Here is a 26,025-nt window from a genome sequence, read left to right as displayed (position 1 = left end):
TGTTGGTTGGTCACTCGCAAGTTTGCAAGACTTTTGTGGATTTATTGCCAGATTGTTTTCTACAGCAACATGTTCGAGGGGCGATTAGAGGGAGTAATACTGTAGATCTGATTATCAGTAGTGATTATTCATGCAATAAGAATTTGCAGATAAAGGAACCACTAGGTGACAATGATCACGGTGTACTGGTGTAGGGTTTACTTAAAGATGTAACTACCATCAGGGCTAAAGGGAAGGGTTTTTGCTTTCATAAAGGTGACTACTGTGGGCCCAGAGTTTTTAAATTCTATACAGTGGGATCAACTGATGATGATCCAACAGTGGGAAGTCTTTGGGGACTTAATCTTGGAGACTACTAGTTTTACATACCTGCTAAGAAATTCTGTTCAAGATTCAGGCCTAAATGGAAGTCAGATAAATTAATGAGGCTTGTGACAGAGAGGAAAAATGCATGGGATGTGTATAATTTATCAGGCGACACAGAAGCCTACTGCACATATAAGCTAGTATGTAAAATCACAAAGGAAGTTAGGCAGGCAAAGGCAGATTATGAGAAATCTTTGGCAAAGGATGCAAATAAAAACAGCAAAGAGTTCTTTACTTATTTAAACTCTAGAAGGAAGGGGATGAATCAGATTGGACCACTTGATGTTGTTGGTTCGACTGTTGATTAACCTGTTCAGATAGCTGACAAACTGAATGAGTATTTTGCATCTACTTTCACACATGAGGAATTCTGTAAGGAAGGGGAAGACAGACGTTTACTAAACTCTAACAGGGAGCTAAGTGGTTTTGTAATAGCTGAGAACAAAGTTTAGGAGAAATTGTTGAAGTTAAGCACAAAAAAGGCACCTGGGGCAGATGGAATCTATCCAGTGATATTGAAGGTGGCAACATGGGAAGTAAGCAAACCGTTTAGTCATAATTATGAGAGCATTCTTAGAGTCAGGGATGTCCCCATGGACTGTAGATGTGCAAATATATTCCCAATTCAGAAAGCAGATTCAACAGGTGACAAAATAATTATAGATCTGTAAGTTTAACTTCTCTTCCTTGGAAAATAAAGGAGTCACTGGTTAAAGAGGTGATACAGAATCACCTAGACAAGAGTGCAGTAATAGTTAAGACACAGCATGGATTTATTAAGGGGAAGTCTTGTCTGACCAATTTGATTGGATACTACCATGTGGGCACAAAGGAACTGGATGAAAAAAATAATTTTGATAACATATACCGTAATACCCCAAAGTTACGCGATAGGTGGGTCCGACGAAAATTGCTTAAGTCGAATTCGTAAGTCGGGGTACATTTGTGCATATAAATACATATAAATTTTGTTTAATTGGGACCAAGGACTAACAAAAACACTAGTTTAAAAGAAAAATATTTAATAAAATTGCAGTTATTTATACATTAATACAAATTATGTATTAAAAAAAATAAATGAGTTACGTAAAAAAGTTATTTCGACATCGATGGCTTCATAAAATCTAACATTCGTCTGATGACACAGCGCCTTCTTTTTTTCATGCAGAATTTCTTTGAAGCAAGCTAATAATTTTTTATTCCTTGCTTTGTAGCTATAATGCGTTCTTCGTTTCTGTTTTCTAAAATTTTTAAGCCCTTTTCAATTGAGCTGAGACCTTCTGTCAAGCTTGCAATTGTTATGTGCTTTTCTGGTGGAACTGGGCCTGAAGTGTCGGATAATTCAGTGACGCTTTGCTCACACATCTCTATGAGCTCATTCATTGTCAGCTCCTCACTATGTGAATGCAACAGCTCGTTGACATCATCACCATTGACTTCCAAATCTAATTGCCTGGCAAGATTAACAACTTCTTCTTTCATCATGTGAGCGACATGATCAGTTTCTGGCATTGTTTTCGTCTCGTTTTTGAAAATAAATGGACAAAGTTTCTTCCAGACACCATTCAATATTTTTTTTTTTGTGAATTTCATCCCAAGATTCTTCAATGATTCTTACAGCATCTAAAACATTGAATTGTTTCCAAAAGTCTTTAACAGATATCTCACTATTTTGTCTTATACTTCATTCAGACGTGCAAATGAATGCCTCGTGTAGTAGGCCTTGAATATTTTGATGACTGACTGGTCCATCGGTTGAAGCAAGCTGGTTGTGTTTGGAGGCAAAAACACAACTTTCACACGTCGGTCGAAATTTATTAGGGGGGCAGGAGGGTGACCAGGTGCATTTTCAATAAGAAGCATCACTTTAAATGGAATCTGTTTAGACTTACAATAACGTTTGACTTCGGGTATGAAGTGGTGACTAAACCAGTCCTCAAAAACGCACCCAAGCTTTATGATTTGACTTCCAAATCACTGGTAAGCTAATTTTAGATATATTTTTTAAAACTCTTGGGTTTTCGGAGTGATAAATTAAGAGAGGTTTTTACTTGCAGTCACCACCAGCTGCATTCCCGCCAACCATCATTGTCAACCGGTCTTTGGAAACCTTAAAGCCTGGAAAGTTTTTTTTTTATTCGTGAAAACGATGTAATTTCCGACAAAAGTTGAGCACGAATTCAAACGCACACATATAAATATGACAGTAGGAATGCAAATTCTTGTATATGTGTGCAGCTCATACGGCAGCCAAGTTGAATTTTGTTCATCTTTTGCCCTCACTCTCCGCCGTCGCACCGTATATCGATAGCATATGAAAAATGACCTGGAAGATAGTGGGCGGCAGTGTTGCCAAACGAAAAAATCAAGAACCGCGTAACTCAGTTCGCATAAGTTGGGGTAGCGTAACGCATGGTATTACTGTACTTGGATTTCCACAATTTGTTCAGGGAAAACTGCTGTACAAATTGGAGTGGTGTGGCATTAAGGGCTAGTTGCTGCAATGGATAAAGGGTGGTTGAGTGGGAGATGGCAGAGAGTGCTAATAAATGCACACTGCTCTACGTGGACTAATGTTATTAGTGGAGTCCCCCAGAGTTCGATGCCATGCCCATTGTTGTTTTGTGTATTTATCAATGATATCGATGAAGGTATATCGGGCTTAATTTCCAAGTTTGCAGATGATACAAAGGCTGGCACGATTCTTAATGACTCTAAAGACAGTATGCTACCGCAACAGGATCTAGAAAATTTAGGCAGGTGGCCTGATAAGTGTCAACTAAAGTTTAATATTGACAAAGGTAAAGTACTGCATATGGGTAGCAGTAACACAAGAGAAACATATCAACTCTGTGGTACTACACTCGGGGAGGTGGAGAGTGAAAAAGACTTGGGGGTAATTGTACAGTCAGATATGAAGTTCTCTGAGCAGTGCAGATGGGCTGCCAGAGCAGGTCATGGAGTTTTGTCAATGATATATAGGAATTTTGCTAGCAGAGATAAGGAGGTGGTTATCCCTTTGTATAAGTCAGTGGTCAGGCCACACCTCGAGTACTGGGTACAGGTCTGGAGGCCTCATTTTAGGAAGGATGTATAATTACTAGAACAAGTACGAAGAACAACAAGATTGGTGAGAGGAACAAAGGGGTTCACTTACCAGGAGAGATTTAATTTGTGTCAATTGCAGCATCTGGAGACTAGGCATCTACAAGGTGATCTGATTGAGATGTATAAAGCCTTGAATGGTTTTAAGAGGCTCAGTGCTGACTGGATACTTCTGCTTACTCAGATTAAAAACTTGAAGGGGTATAGATTGAAATTCACTAAGACAGTTGTAGAATAGATGTGCATAAGTTTGCCTTAGCAAGCGCAAAGATTACTTGCCTGGACAGACTTCCATGTGTTGTAGTGGAAATTGATAGCCTTAAATAAATTTAAGTCTAAACTAGACAATCATGGTTAAAGAAAATCGCCTTGTTTCAAAAAAATCATCCCAGGACAAGTTAGGAAATCTGAAGCTGATTCATTATCCATATTAGACAAAATGTAAACTTCTGGGGTGCCTCTGTAGCCAGGTGGGCAGCAGCAGCAGCAGTGCGTAGCACACGCTTTTTGATTAAACCAGGATTCGAGCCCATGACCACCAAATACGGAGGATGCAGAAAGGTCAGGGAATAACCACCGCATATCCCCGGAGCTATATGACCTTAGTTGCTATAATGCTCCTAAAAACCAAAATAACAACAACAACAACAGCAAACTTCTGAATGATTGCCAAAGACTTTTGTTCAGGAGATTTATATTGCCTGTAGCTCCTAAAATTAGATAATCATATTATAAGTAATAGTAAATATTCCATAATTTTGTGATAATTTGAATTGATATAATAATTATTACACTCAGTATCTTTTTTTCCTTGTTTTTTTATTTAGATATGGATAGCCTTCCAACTTTAAATACTATGCAAATGGCACTTCTTAACTTAGATGAAAGGAGTGAAGAAGAACTGCTATCTGTTCTTCAACACCTATTAATTTGTGCTATAGAAGATCCAGGGATACCACATTGTCCTGAAGTAATTCTTTGTGTTTAATTATGTATCATTGTGCATGCCATATATGAAAGAAATAGTTTCCCATGAAAAAATCTGTGGCATTTTTCTCTTTTTTGCATTATTATTTTCAGTAAACTTTCTAAATAAGTATGAACTAATTGTACCAGTTACACTGTGTGAGCCAGCTTGATGTCACGTTAGAACAGCTGAGAGGGGTAGACATAAAGTATGCAGTATCTGATTACAAGTTTGGTTATAATTATGAAGTTTTATCTTGGTTGTGTGGAATAACTTTATTTATATATTTTTATTTGATTTTTTTGTTTGTGCATGCACGTAAATAATTGTTATTCACAAAAAAAAATTAACCATAGAATCTGCTTATTGAAAGGAAAATATTACATACATCTATATGATAAAAAAAAAAAAAAAAATTTTTTTTTTTTTTTTTTTTTTCCGTACTTAACTGTTCAATTCTGACTTGGTTGTTCTGGACATTAGCATTAGTGGAGGCATATGATACAAGAAAGCAAGCTTATGTAGCATCAGCAAAAAAAAAAATCACACATCCATTACCCCTGAGCGTTTCTTCAGTTTCCCCCTTGAATTTATTTAAGCTATGAACAACCCGTTGGCTAAAGGCAAATTTCCACACATCTGTTCTATAACTGTCTTTCCTGAATTTGAACCCCCCCCCAACCCCACCCCAGGTACACATTCTGAGCAAGAGGAAGAATCCCATCAGAATTGTGCCTGCTCAACCGATTCAAGGCCTTTACACCTCAATCAGATCACCTAGCAGGTGCTTAGTCTCCAGCCGCTTCAATTTGCAGAACTTAAGGAATTTTAAGAAAATAAAGCTATAAAAACATTCTTGAACATAATGCAATATCCTCTGGTCTTCCACTTGCAATACCTGTCTTGGTAAGACCACCCCTTTTCTTCCTGTCACCAATCTTGTTGGACCCTCTCTGTACTCGCTCATGCAATTCTGCATCCTTCCTAAATTGAGGCTTCCAGACCTGTACACAATGCTCAAGATGTGGCCTGACCATTGACTTATACAAAGAGAAAATCACCTTCTTTTCCCTACTAGCAAAATTCCTGTATGTCATTGACAATACCCCATGACCTGCTCTGGCAGCCTGTCTTTACTGATCAAAAAACTTCCTATCTGACTGCACAATTACTCCCCGATCTTTTTCATTTTCTACCACCCTAAGTGTAGTGCCACACACTTGGTGCATTTCTCTGGGGTTACTTCTACTCATATGCAGTATTTTGTATTTGTCAATGTTAAACTTCAGTTGACACTTCTCGGCCCATCTGTCCAACTTTTCTAGATCCTGTTGCAGTAGCACACTGCCATTACTGTCAATAACAACTCTGCCAACTTTTGTATCATTTTAAAACTTGGACATTAAGCCTGATATACCTTCATCAATATCATTGATAAATATACAAAACAACAGTGACCTCAACACTGAATCCTGAGGGACTCCGCTAATAATATTAGTACACGAAGAGCAACGTCTATTGATTACCACTCTCTGTCTTCTTTCACTCAACCACCCTTTTATCCATTGTATCAACTTGCCCTTAATACCATACTGCTCTAATTAGTACCATAATCTTCCATGCGCCACAGTGTCAAAAGCTTTCTTGAAATCAAAGTATATGATATCAGATAAAATCAGAATAATTTTTTGCATCCAGTGTCTTTTTCTAACCAGATCATAGTATCTGATCAATTTGTTCAAACAATACTTCCTCTTAAGAAACCCCCGTTTTGTCTGAATTACTACTGCAGTCTTGGTTAGATGATCCTACAATGCTTCTTTAACCAGTGATACCATTATTTTCCCTGGAACAGAAGTTAAACTATCTGGTCTGTAATTACAGCCGATTCTGGTTATTGGGACACATCGCGACTAGTGCATTTTGGCCGATTAAGCGGCTGCCCCAATTATGTGAAGTTTCACATAAGTAGTTAAGAATACAGTGGACCCTGCTTTATAATTGGTTAACTGTACAATCAAATTATGTTACAATGGACTCACCATAGTAAAGTACCGTTCACTATACGATGTGTAGTAAGCACTGGTCATTGTGATCACATTTGTGAATTGAATTTTAATTCTATTAAACAGCGATTCTAATTAGTGAAAATAGGAGAAATATATCCACCGGATATAAAAGTAAAAATATTACGCACAAAGTTACCCTTTATTACCTTACCAATTAAAAAATTAAATGATACGTGAAAATCAGAATAATTAATACGTACTGGTCCATTTCCCTCAGCATGAATTGTTGAGGAGGCTTCCATCCTGCAGTGGGTTGATAATGGCTGCACTTTACCTTTACTGTAATGAGTACATACTAACTAATTTACATTTTTGTTCACTGACATTTTTGGGTGGGCGTTAAAACTGAAAACCGTAAAAAGGTAAGCAATCAATAACAAAGAACACGGCACACACAAATTGCAAGTAACACAATACATGCAAATGAGAACGGAGTGACAAGTTACAAAGCTTTAAAAGGAAAAACGAAGAGAAGCTTTCTGAAAATTAATTTTTTTATATGATTGAAGATTTCATGGAAGTGTAAACACATTTCACCATAATAACCCACAGAATTCCAGCTGTCGGTAACCATTTATGATAGGTTGCACTAACAGAAAAGCCCAATAAACTGGTGTCTGCTAATTGTTTTATTGTTGTGACCTCCAGAAATCTGAACGAACCACAAGGTACATTCAGAGACAATCGTAGGGTAATCTCCAGTGCTGCGGTCTCCTGCCCCGGTTAAACGGCATGTTGTCCCAATTGAGCGAAGTAAACCCTGGTTATTTTCTTGATTCAGCTCTATTCTTTAAGATTTGTCCCAAATAATCAGCTGCCCCGATTAACCAGTGGCCAAGATAACCGAAATCCACTGTATTTGTGTCACCCTTTGTGAATTGGGAATAGATTTGCACATCTCCAGTCATTGGGGGGCCCCCTCCTCTAAATCCAAGGAAGCTCTCATAATTATGGCTTATGGTTTGCTTACTTCCTTTGCCACCTCCTTGAATATAACTGAGTAGATCTCATCCACACCAGGTGACTTTATATTAATTTCAACAATTTCTCCTCCACTTTGCTTTCAGTTATTACAAAATCATGTAGCTCCATTAGAATTTAAAAGCTGCTGCCCTATCCATGGGTGTATTACAATAATTTTTAAAATATGTGTTTGTAACATAGAAAGTATACGTTTTTAAAACATATAGGTTAATATGTTATAAACACATAACATATGTTATAAAATACGAAAAAAAAGCTATATCAAATAATGATATTATGTAATAGCTGAAAGGTATGATGTATTTGTCACATTTCCTGTAATGGCAACTAATATTGAATGCTCACAGTAAATTTAAAATTATCTACAAAAGAAATTATCATTCTACTCTTCCGTTTTTGCATTCGTTGAGTCCCTATTTAGATATTGGCGTCCATTGTTTTCGATCTCTTGAATCTTGCATCATTTGTTGATAACTCTGAAAACCTGTGTTTTCCTTTATTCATTGGGGCCATCCTCTTTTGGATTTTCCTGGTGGTCTGTTATCTCCAATTCTTTCTGTCAGTACTACATTAGGCATCCTATGTTTTTTCATCCAGTTCACATGTCCAAACCACTGAAGTTTTTTTGTAGATGCTCTATTATTCTGTGTTCAAAATTCAGATCTCTCCTTACTCGTTCTTTAGTTTTATGTTCTTTCCAATTTATTTTATTGATTTTCCTTAGACAACTAATTTCAAATGCCATTCTTTCTTATTTATTCTCCAATTCGGTGATCCATAAGTTGCTATGGGTGTGAAGTTAGTACCCACAGCAACTTTTGATTTAATTTTTAGACTATTTGAGATTTTATTGCTCTTCCGTATGTTTTTGAGTTTGTTTATATTTGTCCATCCGATGTTCAGTCTGTGATTAATTTGGTCAGTATTACTTAGGTTTCCGGTTATTAGAGAGCCCAGGTATACAAATTTTTGTACTTGTTCTATTTGTTGATTTTGATGTTTATGTCCTCTATGTTTTTTTTTCGATTTGCATCACTTTGGTCTTATTTATACAAATGTATTAATATTAATTCCATAATTGTTGCTTGCTTTATTGATGTTTCTTAATATTTCTTTTAGTTGTTCTTTTGTTTCTTTTAAAATCACAATATCATCTGCATATTTTATGTGATTTATATTTTTTCCATTTATTATTGTGTCTCTTTTTTCTTCAATTGATTTCATTAGTTCTTCTAGGTAGATTCTGAATAGATATGGAGATAAAGGGCATCCCTGCATGACTCCTTTCTCTATTTAAATTTTTCTGTTTTAAGGTTTTTGAATTTTACTATTGCGCTTGTACTTTTGTAGAAATTGTGTACAAACATGATTATTTCATGATAAAGTGGGATTTTTTGTAGTTGCTTCATTAAATTTTCTCTGTTTACAGAGTCAAATGCCTGCTTGAAATCGATGAAGCACAGTTAAAGAGGTTTCTTCTTATTCCAATATTTTTTTGCAGTGATGTTTGTGTGAATATTTGGTCTGTTGTTGATCTGTCTTTTATAAATCCTGCTTGTTCTTCCCCTATTGTTTCTTTATATATTTTAAATATCCTATTTTGTAAGAGCCTTATAAATATTTTTTATATATGGTTTAAAAGGTAATGGGTGTATAATTCTGACAATTTTCTTTATCTCCTTTTTTGTGTATAGGTACTATTATTCCACTTTTCCAGTCTTCTGGTATATGACCTCTAAATAAAATTAGATTAAACAATTGTGCTGGGTGTTTTAACATTGGATACCATTATTTCTGGGTGCCTTGTCATTCTTCATTTGGCTAATCGCTTTCTGAACTGCTTTTGTTATCGAGGGTGCTTTATCTCTTCTATTATCTAAGGCAAGAGCGTTTTTTCTTTCCCCTTTGAACAGGGTTTGGTAATATTCTTTCCATATTTTTTATATTTCTTGCATGTTTCCTGGTTTTATATTGTTTTAGTTTTTCATTGTGAGTATTTTTGGGATGTATGTGATGATGTGTGTTTTAGAGAGTTCCTTTATAATCCGGTAAGTTGTTTTAGAGTCGTGACGTTTATTTGTCTCTTCGCACTGCTTTGATCTGTCTTCGAACCATTTCATTTTAGCAGCTTTACATAGGTTGTCCATTTTGTTTTTTAGGGTTTTATATTTGTCCCTTTTTTTCTTGACTATTTTCTTTGTTTAGGAGGTTTTTCATTTGTCTTTTTTCCATCCATAGATCTAAAATTTTTGCTGTGATCCAAGGATTATTTTTTGTTCCCAAGGTTTCTAAGGCTCCATCTTTAGTCATTTGTTTAGTTTTCTCCCATATATTTTCCACAGATGATGAATAGTTTATATCTTTTAATTTTTCTTGTAGTGTTTTTCCCATAACTTTCCTTTATTTTGTCTTCTTCAAATCATGATATATTTATTTAATGTTGCTCTATTGTTCTTCGGCTTCGTATTTTTAAATTTCCATTTAATTGTTGCTGCTAGCAGTTCATGGTCGGTGTCAAAATCTATACTTCTAAGAGTTTTAACATTTTGAATGGATGATATCCAGTTGTTATATATTTAAATGAAGTCAATGCAGTTTTTTGAATTTCCATCTGGTGATGTCCATGAATACTTATGTTGATATCTGTTGTAGAACAGTGTGTTGGTGATGAATAGTTTATTTTCTTTGCAGAAGTTCTAGTGTTTTTCTTCTTGCTCATTTCCACAAAAGAAAGGGTATAGTGAAAACACATTAAATGATCTATCTGCATTAATTGGATACAAAAAAGTTAACAAAATGGATCTTAAAACTGATCTGTAATTTATCAACCATAAATGCAAGAAAGCTATATTTTTGCATAAAAGTAAAATTTATAAATTTACATAGTTATAATCTTACAGATTGTTATTATGATTATTTTGATGTATTACCTTTTTAAAATTTTTTTTTATAGTTAAGGTTTGTTGAATATTACTTAATGTACATAATCATGAACTTGGTCCGGCTTAGGTCTTGTAAGACCTGTTCCGTTGTAGCTCTTGATCTCGCCACATTGTCTTGGTCGACCAACATCTCTCTTGCCTGTAGGTTTGTAGTTAAAGGCTAATTTTGGGATCCGGTCTGGGTTCATTCTTTCTACGTGGCTGATCCATTTTTCCTGATACCGTTTTATGTCATTTACTATGTTATCTACTTTTAATTTCTCGCGGATATCTATATTTCTTTGGTTGTATAGTCTTGTAAAGCCTAATAATGGTCTTAAAAATTTCATTTGTGCTGCTTCTAGTTTGTGTGCATCTTTCTTATTTATGACCCAAGTTTCACAGCTGTAGAAGAGGGCTGGTTTTGAAGTGCTGTTGTGCAGGCGTAATTTTGTTTCAGTTGTCATTTGTTTTCCGAAGTAGCGTTTAATCGTTCCATTCATTTTATTATATTTTTGTAGTTTAATATGGATGTCTTTCCCTTCATTTGATATTAAATTTCCCAAATAGGTGAAGTCAGATATTTGTTCTATTATTTTATCATCAATAACAATTTTGACTCTCTGTATGTTTTTCTACATAATCCCATTGATTTTGTTTTTGAGGTGGAGATTTCATCTCGTACTTTTTACCTATTTTATTATGTTCATTTGCTACTATCTGTAGTTCATCTTCGGATTTTGCAATTATAACTTGATCAACAGCATATAATATAGTTTGGATTTTATTCCTGTTGTTCAACTGTATTCCATTGTTAATTGTTTGTTTCCATTCTTTAAGAATTTTATTGATGTACATATTAAATAAATTTGGTGATAGTCCACATCCTTGTTTCACTCCTTTAATGGTGTTAATTGAGTCTGATAGTTGGCCATTCGAATATTTTATACAGACTTTTGAGTTTTTATATAGGCTTTGGATCGCTTTCCGGAGTTGGGTTGGAATGTTTTCTTCACGTAGAATCTGCCAAAGTTTTTCCCGGTTTTCATTGTCATATGCTTTTTCATAATCAATAAAGAGCAGAAATGTTGGTAGATTGAATTCTCTTCTTTTCTCCAAAATTTGCTGTAGTGAGAAAATGGCATCTATTGTGCTTCTCCCTTTTCTGAACCCACATTGTTCTTCTAAGAATTGTTCACTGTATTTATTAAGTTTATTCTTTAGTATATTAGAGTATAGCTTTGCAGCAGTTAATATCAGTGTTATCCCTCTGTAGTTGTTAGGTTTATTTCTGGAGCCTTTTTTTGTGTAAATTGATTACTATTCCTGTTTCCCAATATTTGGGTATCTGTTGCTTATGCCATATGATGTTAAATAATTTTAGAAGTGCGTTTTTTAGTAAGGTACCCCCATATTTAAATAGTTCTACATTCAAATGGCCTTTGCCTGGGCTTTTTCGGTTTTTTTGATTTTTGTAATATTAACTCTAGTTCTTCCATTGTTATATTTTCGTTATCTTTGGTTATCGCAGATTCATCTTCCAATTCCCTAGTGCCTGGGTTATACCATAGTTTGGAATAGTGTTGCTTCCATTCTGCTTGGGAGATGGAGTTGGTTTTTATTTGATCATTTGTGTCTAGTTGTAATTTCTTAAAAATTTTAAAACTTCTTCTCTGTGGGCCCGTGATATCACGTTCTAAAGATTTAACAAATTTATCGTTGGATTCTTCTGGTTAGTTTTCTGACTTCTGCTCGAAGCTTTTTATATTTTATGTGTAGATGTAGGTCTTTAGTTTGTAGGAACAGTTTATAGGTCTTTTTTTTTCTCATTGATTGTTTGTTTCAATTCTTCATTCCAAGTTCTTAGCCAGTTTTTATTTTTTATAGGTTTATATCCAAGACTTTCTTCAACAGTTCCCAGAATTGATCTTTTCATGTTTGACCAGATTTCCTCAACATTATCACTTTCATCTGATTTGAGTTTATCTTTCAATCGACTTTCATACTGGAATTTAGTGCTTTTGTCTTCCAACAAATGTATTTTTAATTTCTTAATAGTTTTTGTTGGTATTTTCTTCTTTTTATTAAGATAATTTCTTTTTATTTTGAAAGTGCTTTCTACTAGGTAGTGATCACTGTCAGTTTCACTGCCTCTGAATACTCTGTCTCTAATTTTGTCATTTAAATTTTCATTAATGATAATATAATCTATTTATAGACCTTGTGTTTCTTGCTTCCCATGTGCATTTATGGATATCCTTGTGTCTGAAAAAAAGTATTTGTAATTTTAAGTTTATCAAAAAAGCAGAAGTCTATCAGGCATCTTCCATTATTGTTGACCACGGGTTCGCCTTCTGATCCTATACATTTGTTTACTGATTGAGCACCAACTCTTGCATTAAAATCTCCTGCTAGTATGAGATACTCATTTTTGTTAGTTTGGTCTATGATCTGTTGTAATTCGTCATAATTCTGTGGTTTGATCAATGTTGCCTTCTACTGCAGCGCAGATGCCAATGATTGTTATTGTATCAGATAGAATTTTTAGTCTTAATTTTAATATTCTGGGTGATAACCAAGAGTAGTCTAATATTTTGTTTTCCCATTCTTTCTTTATTATAACAGCAACTCCCGAGGATGCCCACATTTCACTTGGTACGTCGGAGTATATCATTATGAAGTTACCTATTTCTTTGGATCCTTTGTTCTTCTTTTTTGTTTCGGTAATGACTGCTATGTCAATATTTCTATTTTTTAGTTCCATGGTCAATTCATCTAATTTGTGATTTATTCCCCTAACATTCCAAGTTGCTATTTTAAGTTCCTTAATCATAGTCTATATCCATTGCCTAGGTTGTTACCCTTGAGATCCGTCCAATTTTTTCCCTTGAGCTTATCTCGAGTATTTAGAATGTCCCCCGGATAGGTTACAAGCCTTTCGCAGGGTAAGTCTAGTGGTGGGGCTGCCACCTTATAGCCTCTAGACAGACTTCAGGTACAGCATTTCCTCTGTATGTGATGGGACAGTTATACCGCTGTGACTTGGTCGCCAGAGCCTCGTCTGTGGAAACGGGTCAGTTCGCCCTGAGAAGATGAGGTTGACATTTGGGTAGGAGAGGTTATGGAATGCACGTCACCACCCCTTGAACACACCCAAGTATGGCATTGGAATTTCATCTTAATGAAAAAAAAAAAAAAAAAAGAGGGAGGGCCTTTGATATTCTTTGTGTAGTGGCCTCCAAAATTCTAGCTACTGTATACTGCTGTGTATGTGATAAAATTTTATACCTTTCATCTTTTAACTTGGCTCAGCAAAGCAGTACTGAAAACAATAAAAAAAAAAAAAAAAGCTCCTGCATTAGCTTCATGGTTAATATTTTCCATATATAGTGACAATTTGTATAAACAAAATGTAGGTTTATTCCACACAACATAAGTAAAATTTCACAGCTGTAATCAAATGTGTACGTTGTTTCTCTCTCTCTCTCTCTCTCTCTCTCTCTCTCTCACTGTCATGTAACTTCCTTAAGTATAGGGTGCCTCCGTAGCCAGGTGGGCAGGAGCAGCAGTGCGGAGCACACACTTCTTGATTTGACCGGGATTCGAGCCCATGACCACCAAATACGGAGGAGGCAGAAAGGTCAGGGAATGGCCACCACATATCCCAGATGCAATATGGCCTTAGTTGCTAATGCTCCTAAAAACCAAATAACAACAACAACAACAACAACAACAGAGTTCCCCGTTGTCAAGCAGTGGATAATTTGCAGAAATCCGATCCTGTTGAGTGAAACAATGTCACCTATCGAGCATGGACACAGATGATAACTCAGAATATCTGCTTGAAATACATGCAGATGATGATATGTAAGAAGGCAGTGACTTGAGAAGCCCAAATTTTTCAAGAAAAGAAAAATCAAAACCCGTCAGATAAAAACAAGCCACTCACAAAAAGCAGACAGACTCCTCTTCTGCTCACAAAACCAAATAATGGAACAAATCATACAATGGAATTGCAGAGGTTTTCACAACAATATTGGTGATATCTATGAACTAATTCACCATTATGATCCCGCTGCCATATGCTTACAAGAAATGAATTTAACCACAAAAATATCCACTTCGGTCAAAAACTGTACTATCTTCATAAAAGATCGATCTGAAACTAACAGCCCCATGGAGGAGTAATTATACGAGTGGAATCACGAGTCCCCTCCAGGCACATTCCATTACAAACACCGTTAGAAGCTGTTGGTATCCATATAGTAATTAGTATTGCATTGACACTGGTCTCAATTTATCTTCTGCCAAACCAATCATGTACAATTCAGCAACTGGTAAATCTTATTTCTCAGTTACCATCTCCTATTTGTTTATTAGGAGATTTTAATGGACATCATCCATTATGGAGTTCTCTGGTCTCAGACGGATGAGGTGAACTTATTGAAATGAGGTGAACTTATTGAAATGTTGCTTGAATGAAAGAATTTGACGCTATTGAATCCTGGCTTACCCACTTGCATCCATTTTCGTACTGGGTCAACTAGTGCAATAGAGCTCTCAGTTTGCTCTCCGATCCTCTTCCCAACTATAGAGTGGGCAGTATGTGACAATCCTTTAAACAGTGGCCACTATTTGCTAATCTGTACTATTCAAACCACCCATTCCAAACAAACTGAAACAAAAATAAAATGGAAATTTTCCAAAGCAAATTGGATGAAATTTTCCAGTCCGTAACTTTTGAAGATGATATCAAAGAGTCTTCTGCTATTGACACTCGCCGATCATATCACAATGCAGATACTAACAGCTGCAAAAGCCGCCATCCCACAGTCTCAAATAAGAAACCAGTTGCATAGCAATCACTGGTGGAATGGTGATTGTAACAAAGTGAAAAAAGAAAAGAAAGAAAATGCAGCATGAAACACCTTCCGCAAATATCCCACCACTGGCAACCTTATTAGCTTCAAGAGACTGGGAGCCCAAGCTTGTTATATCCAGCAGAAGGCAAAAAAAGACTTGTGGATAAAATATGCCTCCTCAATCAACAAAGATACTGATACCTGAATAATCTGGGAAAAAATAAAGATGCTAAACAGTAAATATCATATGTTACCTTCTCCTATTATTAATTGGAATGGGAAGGAAATCTGATCTGCTGAGGAAATTGCCAATTCCTTAGGAACAGTGTTCTGGGAATTGTTCACCTCTGCATATCAACCGTGTTTTCCAAAAATTAAAGCTGAAGCTGAGAAAAGGAAGCTGAACTTCAAAACTACATGTCCTTTACCCTATAACCAACCACTCACAATATCTTAACTGGAAGAATCTATATATACCTCAGGTAATAGCTCTCCTGGTTCTGATGGAGTCTACAATATAATGCTTTAACACTTCAATCAGAAATCACTATTGTCATTGCTAAACTTTTACAATAGGATATTCTCAGAACATATATTCCTCACTTTCTGGTGCCATTCTTATGTAATAGCCATACCTAAACCTGGAAAAGATCGTTTGACTATAGACCAATTTCTCTAACTAGCTGCCTGAGTAAGACTTTGGAAAAAATGGTTCGCCATTGGCTCACCTGGTACCTTGAATCCCAAAACATAATCAGTAATAATCAGTTTGGCTTTTGAAAGAATAGATCTTCCCTAGACCTCATGACAAAACCCCAAATCAAACATAAGAAATGCATTCACCAGAAACCAACATCTCTCATGATATACCTCGCTATAGAGAAGGCCTTTGATACCACATGGCGCTACGGTATCCTAAAAGAATCTCCATTCTATTCATGTGAGAGGCCATTTACCATATTTTATTCAAAGCTTCCTTCAGCACAGATCTTTCCAAGTTAGATACTGGCAGGTTTTATCTCAAACATACATACAAGAAGAAGGAGTCCCACAAGGCTCTGTTCTTAGCACCCCCCTGTTTGCAATACGAATAAACAACATCACAAAAACCATTCACTCGTATCCCTATGCAGATGATCTTACCATATCCTGCCATTCTCAGAATATGAACTATATTGATAGAGATCTACAAATAGTCATTAATAACATTGAATTACGGATGGCACAAAATGGATACGAACTGTCATGCCAAAAATCTATAGCCATACATTTCTGCACCAAGCACAGAATACATCTTGAACCTGAGTTGCACTTGGTCAATCAACATCTACAATTGTGAACAGTATTTGCCTCCTAGGGCTAATTTTTGATAAGAAGTTAAACTTCCAGACTTCCATCAAATATCTAAGAACCACTTTCACAAAGAAAATGAACATACTCTGGGTTATCTCCAGTACATCTTGGGGTGCAGATCGTTATACTCTGCTCCACTTATATAATTCCCTAATTAGATCTCGGCTAGATTATGGAGCACCTATTTATGATTCAGCCAGGGAGAGCACCTTGGTCCATCTTGTGCCCATCCAATGTTCTTCTCTTAGGATAGCCCCAGGTGCATACAGAACATCACCAGTTCAAAGTCTTTGTTGAAGCTCATGAACGTCTACTTAGCATCAGAAGAAAGAAGTTTGCAGATGATACAAACGTTGGCAGGGTTGTTAATTACAGCAATGGCAGTGTGCTACTGCAACAGGATCTAGATAATTTGGGCAGATGGGCTGAGAAGTGGCAACCGAAGTTTAACCTTGACAAATGCAAAGTACCGCATATGGGTAGAAGTAACCCCAGAGAAACATACCAACTGTGTGGTACTACACTTAAGGTGGTAGAAAACGAAAAAGACCTGGGAGTAATTGTGCAGTCAGATATGAAGTTTTCTGAGCAATGCAGACAGGCTGCCAGGGCAGGTCATGGGGTTTTGTCAATGATATATAGGAATTTTGCTAGCAGGGAGAAGGAGGTGATTGTCCCTCTGTATAAGGCAATGGTCAGGCCACGCCTTGAGTACTGCGTACAGGTCTGGAGGCCTCGTTTTAGGAAGGATGTAGATTTGCTTGAGCGTGTACAGAGAAGGGCAAGATTGGTGAGGGGAATGAAGGGATCCTCTTACCAAGAGAGGCTTAAGTCCTGCAAATTGCAGTGGCTGGAGACTAGACACCTGCACGGTGATCTGATTGAGGTGTATAAGGCCTTGAATGGGTTGAGCACGCTGAATTCTGATGGGATCCTTCCACTTGTTCAGATTACGAACCTAAGGGGCATAAATTCGAATTAAGAAAGGACAGATGTAGAATAGATGTGTGGAAATTTGCCTTTAGCCAGTGGGTGGTTAATTGCTGGAACAAACTTCCATCTGTCGTTGTGGAAGTTGATAGGTTGAATAAATTTAAGGAGGAACTGGACATGCATTTGGAGGGAATGGTGTGTTTTTTTTTTTTTTTTTGGCTGATGCTGCATAAGCTCATACACTTGCTTTCTTGCATCACATGCCACCACTACTACTACTTTTTGATTAGACCGTGACAACCAAATACGGAGGATGCAAAAAGGTCAGGGAATGACCACTGCATATCCCCAGAGCAATATGGCCTTAGTTGCTAATGCTCCTAAAAATCAAATGACAACATTAACTCTCAAACTGAATACATCAAAAAATATGCTGCTGTGAAAGTTGAGGGCTGTGGAGTTAGGAGGAGATTTTTCTACCACATCACAAAATTTCTCTGCAGCTGCAGAATCGGCACTAGTGACTTCACTGCATAATTCAATGTTTTGGAAGCCAGCGCAATGCTTGAACCTGTTAAACCACCCATTGCTTGCCATGAACTTGGCTTGGGATTCACCGTATTTATCCTTAATATCTTCATAAATACCTCTTGCTTTTGCTTGAATGTCCATTAGACATTCAAGCAAAAGGCCACTTGCTTCTGAATCTTATTTTCCATCCACGTTATTAATAGCTTTTCCATCTTCGATATAGCACCTGAACACTGTTTTCTAATCAGTGTTGATCTTAAGTGCATTGATCTTTTAACATGTTCTTTTAAACGTGCCTGTCCCTTAAAATAGTATTCACTGTTGAAGCAGCAAGATCTAATTCTGTGCAATAGATGACAAACTTTGTCCTGCTGCATACTTCTTAATTAATAATCTTCATTTCTAAATCAATTTTTCTTTGTTTCATAGCACTGCCATTCATTGCAGTTTCCCTTGCTCCCTTTCCCTTCACCATTGTAATATGTAAATAGGAATGAAGAGAAGATTCTGAAAATTTATTTATGTTTTTTATATGATTGAAGATTTCAGTGAAAGGCAACTCATTTCACCTTAATACCATAACGTAAAAACCCACACAATTTCATTTATCAGTATTATTGCAAACACAATAAGATGGAGTTTACTACCCGTTTATAATAGATTGCGCTAACAGAAAAGCCTGATAAAGCAGAAAGCACAAATTGTTTTTGTTTTATGGTAGTGACCTCCAGAAATGTTTTAGAAAAATATCACATTCAAACTTGATTCTTATAATGGAACATATTATAACGATGAAAGCGTAGTGCAATTTCCATTATAAAAATGACCTTTCAGAGAGTTTAGTGATATAACAAAAATTTCAACTTTGAAGGTCTAGGAATGAATTACAAAAAAAAAAAAATAATAAATAAATAAATAAATAAAAAATTGTTATTGGGTTCAAATTATGATATTTTGACGATACCTCCATTTATTCCTATGGGATGCAAAATGTTTCCATATCTTTTTTAGTTTGCACCAGCTGGCAAAAATTTAAATAAAGTCCAATTTCCATAAGGCGAACTTTACATAAGACTGGGAGTGCCTGTATTAATTAATATATTTTATATATCTAATTAACTCACATTTGGGGTTAGTATGGGCTTGGCACACCCCGGTTCCTGAGCTGGATATCATCATCCTTCTCTTACTTGGTGATTCCTTTCTACTTCTGACTCTCTCTCTCTCAGGGTAATTCAGAATTATTATTATTTATTTTATTTTTTTATTTTTTTTGCTGGTGCAGCATAAGCCTCAGGTTACTTTGTACCATATGGCTAATAATAATAATTAATACATATATTATTAATTATATATATATATATATATATATATATATATATACAGGGTGATTCACTACCAGTGCAACAAACTTGCAGGAGGTGTAGGGGTCACAAAGACGAATCAGAATCACATAGCATTGCAGGGTCCGAAATGCCTTCGTCGTGCAGTAGAGGACGTTGAACGGGAGGTCAGCATTTGCGAACCGTTTCTGTTGAAGAAACCAAGTAGCAAAAGTCCTCTGGAGTGGATAATCCACAGGCTCCAATGATTGGACGCGTTGTAGATAGTATGAACTCATTTGGTTTGTTGACAGTATCCTCCATACAGTGGATTGGGAAATACTCAATCGTTGGCCTATTGCTCGAGTATTCATAGTCGGATTGCCTTCTGCAAGACATAGGACATTCTCCTCATTGTCTAGCGTCCTCGTCGTTCGCTCTCGATTCATGGTACCTCTCGTGAAACAACCAGTCTCACGTAACCTTCTGTGCACACGTGCGAAAATCGTATGATGGGGAGCACGCCTGTGCGGGGAAATGTTCCTGGTACAGGTGCAGAGCGGCGCACCCGTTACAGTCTGCAGCTCCATACGCGAGGTGCATGTCGGCCAGTTCAACGTTTGAATACTCGTCCATCCTACTGCCTCGGGAACTGGTTTGCAAATGCTGACTTCCGGCGGGATCGTTGTTCACGCGACCTCCCGTTCAGCGTCCTCTACCACATGACGAAGGCATTTCAGACCCTTCAATGCTATGTGATTCCGATTCGTCTTTGTGCCCCCTACACCTCCTGCAAGTTTGTCACACTGGTAGTGAATCACCCTGTATATAATATTGGTGTAAATAGCCACAATATGAGATAAAATCAAACAATGCCTTTACACTACTTATGTAGTTAAATTTATGGGTAAACTATGGTGTATTTACACTGATATTTCAACCCATAACTTATTTTGCCTTATTCTTTAAAATATATTATTAATATTTCTTGATACTTTTAATTACTTGATAATGTTAATAATGGCTTTTGATAATTTTTTTCTCTCACCTTTATATACAGGCTTTAACCGTATTAGGGCAGACATTGCGAGATGCTGATATTACAAATAGCAATTTGTCTGAAGTACTGAGGCTGTTCTTTGTAGCACATGATAAAGAAAGTCAGGTAAACAAATATAATAAAATAAATAAACATACAAGGCATGAAATTCTCTACTTGACCTTTGCTCACAGGTAAAAGTTTTGCAGATTATATATATATATCAGATTTATATTGAAAAGTTTTTTATCCTTTATGTTAACACAAAGGATAAAATCTTTTTAATCTGTAATATATCTGTTTGTACAATATTTTCAGTATAACTTTATTTGTATGGAAATCTGGCATAAAATTAGGCAGAATATATCACCTTCATTTAAATTATAATATATCTAAATTACCATTCTTATAGCATGTGGAGTTTTAATATATTTTATTTAGGTGTTAGCTAAATAAAATAGCTAATATATTTAATATTTTACTATATATATAGCGTGTGTTAGTTGTCTGATGGCACTGGGAGTTCCCCCCATCTCCTTGTTGTATTCTTTGTAAGTGACACAGAACCCTGTGGATGCCAGAGATTTAAAAAGTGTGTGGGGAGTGTTATGTTCTGTTGTTTCTCTGACCATTTAGCCGTTGGGCCCCTATTGGGAACCACCGTTGCCCACACTTTTCCACGAGGAGGCAGGTAAGGCACGGGTGCCTCCGTAGCCAGGTGGGAAGGAGCAGCAGTGCATAGCACACGCTTCTTGATTAGACCGGGGTTCGAGCCCGTCACCACCAAATATGGAGGATGCGGAAAGGTCAGGGAATGACCACCGCATATCCCCGAGCAATATGGCCTTAGTTGCTAATGCTCCTAAAAACCAAAACAACAACAACAGGTAAGGCACCCAGTACTTTGGCAGGTCCCGCCACCTATTTTCCGAGGATTTCAGGTACCGCTAAATTAACATGTAATTGGCATTATTCTAAATTTTATATACGTCATGTTAATTGGATTTAAAGTTCGAAATTATATAGGGGTTTCTGGACTACTATTTATGTCTAACTTTTATTCTTCTTTTTCGTTCGTTTGTTTATTTGGTTATTTTTATGTTAATTTTTGCTCTACAGTTTTTGCCATACTACTGGCTTATGTTTTATTTTATTTAATTTAAAATATATTTCGGCTTCATATGGAGGAATTGCAAGTCGCTGCCTCTAATGAATGCTCAATTATTTATTTTATTATAATGTAATTTTTGTCAATATTTAATGGTAGTATATATTTTGGCTTCATATGGAGGAATTGCATGTCGCTGCCTCTAATGAATGCTTAATTATTTATTTATTTAATTTATTATAATTTAACTTTTGTCAATATTTAATATAATTCAATGGTAGTATGGGTTGAAATGCTAATTTAGCAGTGCCTGTGCCGCCATCTATTTTCCTTTCTTCTGTATAAGCTGATTCAGCTTACAGTATGTCAGTGGTGTGGCTCTGCTTTAGAGTGCTGTCTGTTCTATAATTTATTTTTCGCTGCATGAGGACCACCGCCGTGCAAATCCTCTGCATTGGAGGATCGATCGGGGGAGGAAATGTGATTTGGTACTTCGATCTTTTCACCATTGCGATGATTTGTATAGCGATTGAAATGCAGCGATTCCATGACCATTATTGGCCTCGTGGTCCTCTGTCGATATGGGGCATAATGGTCAGTCTGTTTTGTTTTAATTTATTCTGATTTTGTTATCTTTCAGTAGTTCCTTTAACCTCCTTTTTTTGGTGATATTTCATGTCTTTTGGAACTGGTACCTCTTGGGGGTGGGGGATACCGCTAAATTAACATGTAATTGGCATTATTCTAAATTTTATATACGTCATGTTAATTGGATTTAAAGTTCGAAATTATATAGGGGTTTCTGGACTACTATTTATGTCTAACTTTTATTCTTCTTTTTCGTTTGTTTGTTTATTTGGTTATTTTTATGTTAATTTTTGCTCTACAGTTTTTGCCATACTACTGGCTTATGTTTTATTTTGTTTAATTTAAAAAATATATGTATATATATATATATATATAAACACACTACCACATCCACACTCTATCTTATATATAGGACCTCTAGGATTATCTAGTAGTTGGGCTGTAGCTTTATGTGATCTGTATGAAGGCTGAACTTTTGTAAAAGGTGAAGATGCCGAATTTCCTGGTTTCTTTGGCTATTTTAGAGCTGATTGCAGGTATGTACAGTATATATATACTGTGCTTCTTCTGTTGATGCTAGGTTGTGGTTGTTTAATGGTCTTGGAGGTGTGTATTATTGATTATGTGGATCGGGTATCCGTTCTTTAAGGCAATCCTGGTTATTGTATTTAGTTCCAGTTTTATGTTATCTTCATTGCAAATACTGTAGGCTCTTCAAATGAAAGACTTTAGAATGCCCATTTTTGTAGAGAAAGGATGGCAGGATTTATAGTTTAGTATAATCTGTGGGTTTTTTGGCCTTTCTTGAAAAAAGGATGTCCAGGAACAGAATTTGGCCGTTGTTCACGATTTCCATTTTGAAGTTGATTTTGATACACCTTCATTTTTATAATGTAGCAATAAAACTGATTTTATAAATATTCATTGTTGTGGTACTTGCAAAGGTTGGAAATCAAAAGATTTTTATTGATTTGATAGCATTTATCAGAAAATTCGGTCATTAAGTGGATAACTTGAAGTCAGTCTTTTGGGATCCCTGAAATTGAACCAGAGGTACCACATGCCCTTCACTGGCAGGTGCGGTGCAGCACCTCACATGTTCCCTTCAAAAATAACATTCTTGCATTATCCATTACTCAGTGAATAAAATTCTGAAAAATTGTTTACCTTCCTAAATATAGTGAAACTTTTACTGCAATAACTTCTGGAGGTTGTGTATAGAAATTGGGCAAGAAAACCTGTTGGATATTTTGGATACTTTGCATCTGTTTGGATTTTGAGAATGGCATGGTAATGGACAAGTGCCGACACAAGTTTCAGTTTGCTTGTTTTCCTCTTCCAGTAGGTCAATAAGCATTTACAATCTTACCCTAATTGCTTTTGAAAGAATTATTATTCCATCATCAAAGTTTCTTGCGACGACCGACTAACTGGTTAAAATAAATTTATTAAATTAAAAATTATATATACATAAGATAAACCCATTAAAATACAATAAGATAACAAATGCGTTAAAATACATAGTAAAATAAAAATGATATATACATAAGATAAAACAGAAATAAAATAAGATAAAAGCTTTAAAGTACAGTAAGATAAAACAGAAATAAAATAAGATAAAAGTGTTAAAATACAGTAAGATAAAAGAGTTAAAAAATAATATAATAAAAGTGGTAAAATACATAGTAGCTTTCGAAGTGAAGTACCTCATCATCAGCTAGTCTGTGAATGGTGTACTTCAGTATATGTTGATGGGTACACTAGTACAGGTCAGCTGAGCATGATCATGCGTTTGGTGTCAGTAAAGCAGAATTACATACACGTGATGATCACCAGCGCTCGTCGCAGTGCAATACCATACATTCTATAATAGGGTGTGAGTGTACGCCCCTCATCCAATTCATAGTACTATTATTTGTGGCTATGTGTAGTGCTTCAAGCCATGAGCGCTGGCAGTAATCATGTAAATAGTCGACGATTTCAATATCCTGTTGGGGATCAAGATTGTGCTGCTCAACCCAATAATGTTCGGCGACTGTGGAGCGTTCAAAATTAGCAGTTCGCAGAGCAACCTTCTACAGGACTCACCTACATAACACCCCCCATAATCCGGACACGTAATATGGTATACGGAACCACTCCGTAGGAAAGGGGGAACAGGTGTTTCACCTTGGAAATAATAGATTGTAATTTCCTCCCCAGAAGGTGCACACATCGTATATGATGGAGACACAAAATCCTAACAAGATGTTCCGATACGCCCGGATAGTAGGGGATGTAGGCAGTAGGGATAAATTGATTGACGTGAGGCAGGTTAGATTTCACAACAAATTCGTGAGCCTGAAGCGCACATCTATCTAGAACATGAGGTGGATAGCCGCAATTTGAAAACTCCGCCCTAATTTTAGAAATCCCCAATTGCCGGTCAAGCGCGGAAGAATAAAGTATGAGGAGTGCTACATAAATAACCAGGGGCATGGACAGAGCCATAATTGGTAAATTGGCCTGCGCACATTGGTTTCCTAAAAACGGAAGTTACTAAATGCGAATCCATGCATTGGACTAACACATCCAAAAAAGGAAGGATATTATCAACCTCTAGTTCAATCGTAAACTGAATGGTGGATGACAGGGAATTGAGATATTGCAGCAGCCCAGATTTTGATCCCCTGGGTACAATTGCGAAAATATCGTCAACATAATGACACCAGAGAGTGATAGGAATAGGTAAGTTCAAGAAAATCTGACTCTCAAGTTCTTCCAAGGTAATATTGGCCACGAAAGGAAGGACACCAAATACAGGGGCATCCATAGCTGTGCCCTGTATTTGGTGAAAGAGAGAGTCATTGAACATGATCTTCTCCCCCCCCATTAAACACGGATTGAGAGCAGTACAAATATCATCTGTGGAGAGCAAGGTTCTATCTCCCAGTGCGGTACCCTGCTTAAAAGACGTCTTGCGCAGGCAATAGCCTGTTGTACAGGAACAGAAGTGAACAAAGAAACCACATCAAAGGAGACCATAACCTCATTCTCAGAAATAATAAAATCTTTAATAATATGCAGGAAATGCATACTGCTGGAATCAGTGTAAACAGTTTTCCCAACAAGGGGTGCTGATAACTTGGCAACGTGTTTAGAAAGTTCATACATAGGTGTATGATAACAAGAAACAATGGGCTATAAAGGAATATCAGATTTATGGATCTTTGGAAGTCCATAAAACTGTGGGAGTTGACATCCTGTTGCATGAAGCTTCCAGCAGACATTCTTGGTAATCTTATTAGCTAAAAACCAAGAACACACATGTTTATTAACTTTAGATTCCAACTTCTCCAACACTTTCACATGGGACTCTTGCACAGTTTCATAAACCTCCCGATCCTGTAATAGAGTGAGGGCTTTACAAATATACTCCAACCTGTCTAGAACAACAGTGTGTCATCTGCAGGCAAAACTACAATAGCACCATCTTTGCCAAAGAAGAAAGAGCTTCCCGTTGATATCGTCTGGGGTTATTAATTATAGGCCAGATGTGCTGCAAAATCGAAGCTGTTTTAAAACAAATTATGTTAGCAGTCTCATCAGGTAGCTTGTCGAGAGATGCTTCCATACCCATAGCCAAGTGTGTAATGGGTGGTTTACAGGAAAGGACTGCAAACTTCATGCTGAGGGTCAAGAGATCATGTTGTTCCTTAGATAATTGTTTGCTACTCAAGTTGAAAACAAACTGAGAGTTATCTCTCATGTGTGTGTTCCTAGCAGTATATGCTTCTCATAATAAAGCATTAAATTTATTCTGCTTACGTACACAATTCGCTTGAGTCACATGCATGGCTTGGGAACACAGAACATGAACCACTGTAGAAAATATAGG

The 26,025-nt window shown here is 36.4% G+C and overlaps 1 protein-coding gene across 1 annotated transcript in view; it reads left to right on the top strand.

Annotated features, from left to right (window-relative positions):
• The window catches only part of tou (bromodomain adjacent to zinc finger domain 2B toutatis), a 914,913-nt gene that overhangs the window by 620,589 nt on the left and 268,299 nt on the right, over positions 1-26,025 (top strand). Inside the window, 2 exon segments of the mRNA XM_090388865.1 lie at positions 4,299-4,441; positions 20,474-20,578. Coding sequence (XP_090244991.1) covers positions 4,299-4,441; positions 20,474-20,578 — 248 coding nt within the window.

This window comes from Mastigoproctus giganteus, chromosome 14 (genome assembly GCF_048544385.1).
Source record: "Mastigoproctus giganteus isolate SK-2022 chromosome 14, ASM4854438v1, whole genome shotgun sequence".
Classification (NCBI taxonomy): Eukaryota; Metazoa; Arthropoda; class Arachnida; order Uropygi; family Thelyphonidae; genus Mastigoproctus; species Mastigoproctus giganteus.
Note: the sequence above shows the minus strand (reverse complement) of the source record. Positions and strands in the feature narration are given on the sequence as shown.